Here is a 9,510-nt window from a genome sequence, read left to right on the forward strand (position 1 = left end):
CCCCCACTGGGCCTCCACTAAGTTTCCCAACACCTCTCTGATCAGCTGAACAACTGAGGGAGGAATGTAACTAATTATAGAGGGTTTAGAAATACAGGGAAACAAATTTTAATACTGAACATCTATTTTCCAGGACTGGGAATGTCTTTTAGATAAGATTTCTATCAGCATCTTCTGCAGAATGCCAGCAGCTACCTGTAGGATTATGGAAAATCTTAGACCTAGAAAGTTAGACCTGGCATAGGGATTGCGGGTTTATCCGTGTTGACAGAGAAAAACAGTAAACAGGAAGAATAGTAAACAGAAAAGATAAGTCATAATTTATTATTGATTTTTCAGAGTTGTTTCATTTGAGTTATTTATTTCACATGTTAGGTTTGTTTAACGATACAAAGTTCACTTTGCAGTATTTCTGCAGTTCTGGTTGCCCACAAGAGGAAAAATATCATTACACTGGAGAGGCTATTTGATTAGATTAACAAGGATGTTGGCTGGATTGGTGGATTTGTATTATTGGGATTAATTGATTAGGTTAGGTTTATTTTCACTTACACCTATTAAAGATATTTATCAGGAGCGCTGTGTACACAAGGCCCCTAGAATTGTCAGTGATCCCTCCCATCTGTCCAGCAATATCTTTGACTCCCACTGTTTTGTTTGTTCTTGATAAAAAACAAATTTTGTGTGGGTTTAAATGCCAATGCATTTATTAACAGGAGACTACACTCATGGGCTTCTAGTTATGTACACATATAGTAACAGACCTTCCATCTTTAATGGCATAGCAGTCATAGAGTCCATTCTCACATACGGATGCGAGACGTGGACACTCAGCAAGTTTATGCAAAAGTCTCTAGATGGTTGCTAAACACGAATGCTCCAGATGGATCTTGACATGAGTTGGCAACAACACATGACGGACATCGAGCTCTGTGACGACCTACCGATGCTCATTACTAAAATCGAGGCAAGAAGACTGCAACTAGCCAGTGACTGTCTTTCGCCACCCCGAGCTACCTGCCAGCCTAGTCATCATATGGGAGCCCAAGCACGGGAGGATGAACCCTGGGCACCCTCCCAAGACTATGGTCAACACGCTCCTAGAAGACAGCAGCTAATGTAGATGAACTGAACACACTGATGAGGGAGAGGGAGAAGTGGAGAGTCCGTCATCGTGCCCGACGCCAGCCCCCTAGGCCTGAGTCGACGTAGTAGTAGTAGTAGCACCTTTAAAGCAAACAAATATAATACTATGCCCTGGTAAACCACAAGAAACAATAATGCTTTCCAACAAAGATATTTACATTAACTTCAATTGTAATGAGCTTTCCAACACAGATATTTACATCAACTTCAGTCAGTCTCTGAGGTGGTTTAATGATTTTTTTTGTTCTGCTATATGCTTCCACAGCTGTATTGCTTTTATTTGGTGCACTAATTTTTGTGATTTTCTGATCAACAAGTTTATTCTTTACATCTGCTGGCCCCTTTTGTGTACAGACAGGTGGCATGTCACAGCTATGGGTTGGAGCTTGTGGTCATAGAAACACAAGGTTCCTTCTCAAAGGTGATCCTCACTCTGCCTGTAGCTGGTAGGGATGTCGAGCAACTTCCTTTTGCATATTTCCTTGCGTGGATCATGTGCCAGAATGATGATGTCGGATTCACACTTGATCTCCAGACTTCAGGACTGGACAGATTTTTACAGTTTTGTCGTGATACTCTTTCTGTTTCACTTTCCCTTTTACCTTGACCTTGCGTGCTCCTTTAGGTGCCAACAAGATTTCGTACACTGGAAGGTTAGTGTGTATGCGTTGACCCATCAGCATCTGGGCTGGTGAAAGGCCATTCTGCAGTGTGTGCCACTGAAGTGTGCTTCTGTAAACCATCAGACTTCTGTGGAAATCCCCTCATCCATATCGTGCTTTCTTCAGGAGACCCTTCACTGCCTTGACCGAACTCTCTGTTAGGACAGTAGATTTTGGGTGACGTAGGCTTGAGGTTATATGTCAAAAGCCCTAATCATTAGCAAGTGACTCAAATTCACAGCTCAAATTGTGGACCATTGCCAATACCACTTCACATGGAACTCCATGTCTCACAAACAGAGCTTTCAGAAAGGTGATGACGACTTTGCTGGACGTTGATTGTAGTGTTGCAACTTCTGGGCAATTGGAAAAGTAGTCTGTTACTACAATGTGATTCTTCCAAATACATTCAAACAAATCCACTCCAACTTTGAAGTACAGCCTATGGACAAAAGCAATTGAGATAAAAACTGTTTTACGGGAGAAACTAAAGACCCTTACAGATAGTGAGTATGTCAGCACTGTGAAAGAAAAAGCTGGATGCAATTAAAAAGAAAAGAAGAAATATTCAAAGGACGAAGCAAGAGTGGTGTTTAGAAAAACTGGAACAAAAGGCAAGGATGGCAGAAAAGGAAGCGAAGATTGAAAAATGGAGAATGAATTGTATCCGAGAAGTTGAAGAGAAGAAAAGGGAGCGTGAACTAAAAGCTGCAGCCGACAGTGTCTTGTCAGAATTGCGGGAAAAAAAAGCAGATGCAAAGAGATTAGCGGATATCCTCTGGGCTCTCAAGAAGTTACGGAAATTGAAGAAGGAAGCTGCAGCTAGAAAAGGTGTTCATCCTCTTGCTTCTGCTGATGAAAATTTTGAGCATCATATTGAAAGGCTTAGAAAATTAATTAAAAAATGTAGTGATCTCTACGATGCAGAAGAAAGAGCCTTGAGAGTTATGCTGGAAGGGGAACAAGAAGAAGAAAGCAAAAGAGAAAATGAGAAAAAAATGAAGAAAGAGAGGGAGAAGTTAGAAAAACAGCAACGTGAAGTTGAATCAATGCTATTTGGAGAACCAGATTTGCCTGTAGACCACCCACTACAACCGTTTCGTCAATATTACTTGCAAGCTGAACATTCTTCTCATGCACTTATTCAAATCAGGCAAGAATGAGATCGATACCTTGTCCCAGGAGATCATCCTGAAGGTAGCAGTATTCCGCAAGGTTGGGTCTTTCCATGTCCACCTTCATCAGACGTATGGCGAACTGCACTCAAACAGAACGAAAGTTGATGTCCTTCTCTTTAGCTTAAGATTTTTTTTGGTTAAAGATGAGCATCTGTTTTATAATAAATAAATGTGGATTTATCTCTAAAAAAAAAAGCCACCTCAGGGGCTTGTCCACAGGGTGTGGTGTAAGCGGTTCTGTTTGCTGCTTTGGTCTGTAGGTAAGGACCACCTCACATGGTGCAGAAGTCTGGCTGATGTCTTGATGAATTCTTGCCCAGTACATCACTTCACAATCTCTTTGTTTACATTTTCCCTCACCAAGATGTCTTTCATGTATCTTCTGGAGCATTTCAGGAGAATGAGGGGGGATCCCATAGAAACATTCCGAATGTTAAAAGGCCTGAACAGTTTAGATATGGCAAAGTTATTTCCCATGGTAGGGTATTCTACGTCAAGAGGGCATGACTTCAGGATTGAAGGACGTCCTTTTAGAATTGAGATGTGGAGAAATTACTTTAGTCCGAGGGTGGTATCTCTGTGGAATTTGTTGCCACGAATGGCTGTGGAGGTCAAGTCATTGGGTGTACTTAAGGCACAGAGAGAGATAGGTTCTTGATTAGCAAGGGCATCAAAGGGTATGGGGTGAAGGCAGGGGAGTGGGGATGACTGGAAGGAATGGATCAGCCCATGATTGAATGGCGGAGCAGACTCGATGGGCCGAATGGTCTACTTCTGCTCCTATATCTTATGGTCTTATGGTCTTATTTCCTTGCGTAGTGACAATGGAATCATAAACCTGTTGCCTTTGAAGTCCATATCTTCCACTACTGACATCTGAGCTCTGCATTCCCAATAATCTTGAATGCTTGTTGGACAGTCATTCCTGGTTGCTGGCCATTCCTTCCATAATGTCTCTTTGAGTGCTTTAATTGTTTTATCAGTCCCTGCTGCTTTCCTAATCTTCTCAGTTCTGTCGGGAGACTCTGGAATGGAGGTGCAATCATGTCAACATTAATTTCTTGGTCACTCTTTTCTTTCTTGCTGACTGCTCAAGACAGCACAGTAACAGCAAGTATGCATTTTCCAGGTGTGTAGATCATCTTCATATCATACTTCTGCATCCTCATATACATGCACTGTATCTGCATGGGACGGTCATTCAGTAGTCTGGATGTAATTGAGACCAATGGTTTATGATCTGTCTCCACCTCAGGGGCTTGTCCATAGATGTACTGATGGAATCTTTCACATGCATATTTGCTGACGAGAAGCTCTTGCTCTACCTGTGCATAGTTGGCTTCTGCACTTGTTAAAGCCCTTGCTGCATAGGCCACAGGTTACTAGATTTTATCATGCTGCTGCAGTAGTACAGCACCAAGCCTATACTGGAAGACATCAACTGATATCCTAGTACACCTTTCCGAATCATAAAACTTCAACAGGGGCTCTTCAGTTAGGACTCTTTTCAGCAACTGGAAACACCCTTCTTGCTCGTGAGACCAAATTCACTCATTTCACTGCTCAAGGAGTGACCTAAGTGGTGCTGACACAGTAGACAGTTGAGGGGAGAACTTGGACAGGGAAGTCACCATCCTCAAGAAACATCTCACCCCTTTCTTGTTTTGGGGCCTCTCCATGCTTTCAATGGCTGATCTCTTTCTTGGGTCAGGCTTCACTCCCTTTTCTGGTATGACATCTCCTGTGAATGTCAGTGTCTTAACACCGAACTTGCATTTATTTTTTTAAATTTCAAATTAACATTCCATATCATGTCAAGCACCTGTCTCAGTTGTGCATCATGCTTGTCCTTGGTGATGTTATCCATCATGTTCACAACACCAGGTATGTCCTCAAAGATCATGTGGATGGTTTTATGGTAGGCTTGGTGCAGCAGAATCCCATATGGTAGCCGAAGAGAGCAATATCTTCCCTGTAGTGTGCTAAAAGTACACAATCTCGAACTTGTCTCATCCACTTCATCTGCCAAAACCCAGATGATGGGTCAGGTTTATTAATTCACTTGGCACCGGCAAACTGGAACTTGATCTCCTCCTGTGTTGACTATTTAAAATGCTCTTTCTTGATAGCTTTATCGAGATCTCTTGGGTCTAGTCATATCTGTAATGCTCCATTTCTCTTTTGCACAGTGACCAGTGAGTTCACACAATCTATTGGATCTACAGTTTTCTATATGACAATTATCCATTCTATACGTGTTAGTTCTTTTTTAAGTTTGTCTCTAAATGCATGCATGAACAACAGGAGCTACTGTCACATTTACATGGATTTTGTGTGCACCTGGTAAGTATCCAAGCCCCCCAAAGATATCTGTGTGCTCTTCCATGAGTGAAGTGTGGTCATCTTTGGTCTGTGAAGCCACTGTGAAACTCTTTTCAACAGGTTGAGCTTCTCACATGCACTCAAACCTAATATTGGCTATACTCTCTTTTCTACAACCAATAACTGTGCCTTTAGATGCTGACTCATGTGCTTGAAGGTTCACTATACAGGCTCCTTTCATTGAAACATTCTCTCCAGTACAGCCTGTCACTTTTAACTTCACTGGGTAAATCTTGCTCTTTACTTTAAGAGTCTAGTAATTGTCCACAGATAACAGGTTCACCTGTCAAGCTTGAGTGGAATTATTGTCTCATTCACAGTCACAAGGAGAATCAATTCTGTTTTACCAGCACCAGCAGCCTGCAGAGAATATATAAATACTTCCTCCATATCCTCAGCAACCTTGTACACCTTTCTCTTAGTAGCACCAGCTTTGCAGCACTTTGCAAAATGATTCTTCTTCCTTCAATTTTTGGAGGACTTTCCATAAGTAGGGCACATCTTTGGGATGTGCCTACCTCCACATTCGCTGCATTTGATGTTTGATCCTCTTTGTTAGGCTGTTGCTTTGGGAAACACCTTGTGCTTTAACCTTCCACTTTCAAAACATGTACTGTTGTTTCTACTCTGTGCAGCTCCTTAGCTTGTGCTCGTGTGGTCTCCACTGCCCTGCACATATTCACAGCTTTTTCTAGTATCAAATCTTTTTCACAAAACAATCTTTCTCTTAGCCTATTTTCTGGGATTCCAGAAACTATTTTGTCTCTGACTAGTAAGTCTCTAAAGTCTCCAAACTCACAAGACTTACTCCATGTGTGAAGCTCAGCTAAGTATTTGTCAAAGCAAATAGCTTGTTTCTGTTCAAAGGAAAATAATTTATATCTTTCAAACGTGATGTTTTTACTTAAATTTTGTCGTCAGAGTGTCCAATGTCTAAGCTGTCCCATCAAATTTGAAAGTTGTCCTAGGTATCCAAAGTGCTTCGCCAATTACATGTAGAAAGATAGACACTTTCAATTTTTCCTCCATGCCTCCAGCTATACTCACTGGCAAATGTTGTTTGAAGCATTTCCAATTATCAGTTAAGTTGCTGGTAATCTGCATAGGTGCTGGAGGACTTAGCTTATCCATAAATGAATTTTTTGAGCTTCTCTCACCTGAATCTCCTGGTGAACTTCTGGACACAATGTGCTCTGTCACCTCCTTGGCCAACTTGCTGCTGGCACCACCTGTACTCATTCAGCCTTTTTTCTGTTGGAACCTAGCGTCTTTTTCTTAATCGCTCATGGTGTTCAGTTATTCTTCATGTTTGGACCTCACACCGACTTCTGACACCATGTTATGTTTATTCTGTAACAAAGACAAACTTGGCACGTGATTAAACACCAACAAATTTATTAACAGGAGTCTCCAGTCATGAGCTTCTAGCTCCACACTTTAGCGCACGCTCCTAGTTCATCAATGTCACTTCCAGTTGTGGATTGTACACAGAGACCTGAAGTCTTTGATTATGTACACACATAATAACACATCCATCATCAGGCAGCAGGTAATGTAGCTTTGGGATAAGAACTGTTAGGATGAGAAACAGCTTCTTCCTCCAGACTGTAACACTACTGAATCCTCTGCCACCATCCAGGCATCATCACGGCAGTAGCATTATACTGTTTACTTTTTAATTTGTATCATATATGCACTTTATTATTTGATAATTTATCTGTGATAATATTACTTTACATGTCATGAGTGTGGAATTATATATACTTATTCTGCACCTTGGTCCAGAGGAACATTGTCTTATTTGGCGGTATACATGTGTACAGTTGAATGACAATAAATGAACTTGAAATTGAACTTGAATTCTGGAGCATTGAAGACTAAAGTATGGTAGATGTGCATAGAATAAATAGATATTCAACAAGCCATGTGGGCTTCTGATAGTTGGTGTGGCTAAGTAGCTAAAGGAGGCAGCACTCTAGCGTAGAGGTTAGCATAAAAAACAAACAATTTCACCACTTTCTGTAAGGAGTTTGTACATTCTCCCTTTGATGGAGTGAGTTTCCCCCAGGTGATCTGATTTCCTCCCACATTTCAAAGACATAGAGGTTCATAAGTGAATTGGTTACAAGGGTGCAAGGGTGTAATTGGGCTGGAAGGGGCTGTTACTGTGCTGTATCTCTAAATGATAGATAGACAGGTAGATAGATAGATAAACTAGATGTCATGGGATTAAGGTGAGAAGAAGTTTAAATGGGGTCTGAGGAGTATATTTTCCAGGCAAAGAGTATTTAGTACCTGGAATGAGCTGCCAGATGGGCAGGTGTATCACTTTGGCCACTTGCAAAGATAAATGCCGAGAGGGAGGTTAGTGGGGAGGAATGAATAGACAATGGAATCATGAAGGGAGTGATCCTTGCAGAAAGCAAAAAGTGAGGGACGGGGGGGTAGGTAAAGATGTGTTTAGTAGTAGGACCTCTTGGGGAGATTTTCTTGGGACACGCATTTAGAAAATGCACAAGGCTGCTTAATTGACATTTCTACTCAAAATGGCAAGCTTTGATTTATCAGTTAAATTCCTCTATTTTTTTGGAACACTCACAACACGCTGGAGGAACTCAACAGTCTTGACAAAGGGTTCTGGCCTGAAATGTCGACTAATTGTTTCCACTGATGCTGCCCGACCTGCTGAGTTCCTCCAGCGTGTTGTGAGTGTTGCTTTGACCCCAGCATTTGCAGATTATTTTGTGTTTACAATCCTCTATTTTTTTTGTTTTGGCATTTCAGCATCATAGGGAAAACAAGGTGCCTGATTATTCATAAAAGAGGAATTACAGTTGAACACTGTGGGCAAAAAAAAAGCCTCTTTACTTTATGTTCTTCCTTTCTCTTCCTTTCTATATTGCTGAGTGTCAAGATCTCTGAGGATCTAACCTAGTCCCAACATATCGATGTAGTTATAAAGAAGGCAAGAGAGCAGCTATACTTTATTAGGGGTTTGAAGCGATTTGGCATATCAACAAATACACTCAAAAACTTCTGCAATTGTACCATGGAGAGCATTCTGAAGGGCTGCATCACTGTCTGGTATGGAGGAGCTACTGCACAAGACTGAAAGAAGCAGCAGGAGGGCGTAAATCTAGTCAGTTCCATCTTGGCACTAGCCTACAAAGTACCCAGGACATCTTTAGGGAACGGTGTCTCAGAAAGGCAGCGTCCATCGTTAAGGACCTCCAGCACCCAGGGCATGCCCTTTTCTCACTGTTACCATCAGGTAGGAGATACAGAAGCCTGAAGGCACACACTCAGCAATTCAGGAACAGCTTCTTCCCCTCTGCCATCCAATTCTTAAATGGACATGAAACTTTGGACACTGCTTCACTTTTTTTAATATACAGTATTTCTGTTTTTGCATGTTTTTTAAATCTATTCAATATACGTAATTGATTTACTTTTTTAAATTTCATCTATCATTGTTATTATTTTCTCTCTGCTGGATTATGTATTGCATTGAACTGCTGCTGCTAAGTTAACAAATTTCATATCACATGCAAGTGATAATAAACCTGAATCTGATGCTGATTCTGATTGTGATTCTGATATATTCCTCCTCCTCTTATATTGCTTACTATACACTTTGTAGCTTTGTCCTCCTGAGATTATGCGGCATAGTGCAGTGTGTGAAGCTCTCCAGTTCAAACAGCTATTCTGTAAATCAGAAGCATTATATGAAAACAATCAGCTCTTCACCATATTCTGTACCGCACTGCTCTTCTTGTTGCATATTTGCACCCATTTGTGTGTAGATGCACACTAGAGTCTTTACTGAAGAGTCATTATCCGCTCTCCATTCTTGTGGATCAAGTCTGAAGTATTAAATTATCACTGAATAAGGTCACCAATAACTGCCAGAAGGCCATGCATTGACCCTCATAATAAGTGGAATCCCCTCATTGCTCATAACTAACACCCAACCTCAAAGTAGAAATCCAACATTTTTGGCTGTTGTCTGGTCTGAAAGAATACAAAATAGTCAATTGTATTTGAATAGAGGAAATGATACATGGCCCAGAATGCATGGCAATGACATAAGGTTTGGCACGTCACTTGCTAGCTTCACAGCATGGGATTACAGCACGAAGTGC

The 9,510-nt window shown here is 41.2% G+C and overlaps 1 protein-coding gene across 1 annotated transcript; it reads left to right on the forward strand.

The window, feature by feature from the left end:
- Window positions 1-1,598: 1,598 nt before the first annotated feature.
- LOC134354201 (programmed cell death protein 7-like) lies at window positions 1,599-3,160 on the forward strand. Its single transcript, XM_063063094.1, is given in 3 exon segments — window positions 1,599-1,799; window positions 2,245-2,334; window positions 2,336-3,160. Coding segments are annotated over 3 exon segments (1,047 nt in total). The 3' UTR covers window positions 3,092-3,160.
- The last annotated feature ends 6,350 nt before the right edge of the window (window positions 3,161-9,510 follow it).

Source organism: Mobula hypostoma, chromosome 11 (genome assembly GCF_963921235.1).
Source record: "Mobula hypostoma chromosome 11, sMobHyp1.1, whole genome shotgun sequence".
Taxonomy (NCBI): Eukaryota; Metazoa; Chordata; class Chondrichthyes; order Myliobatiformes; family Myliobatidae; genus Mobula; species Mobula hypostoma.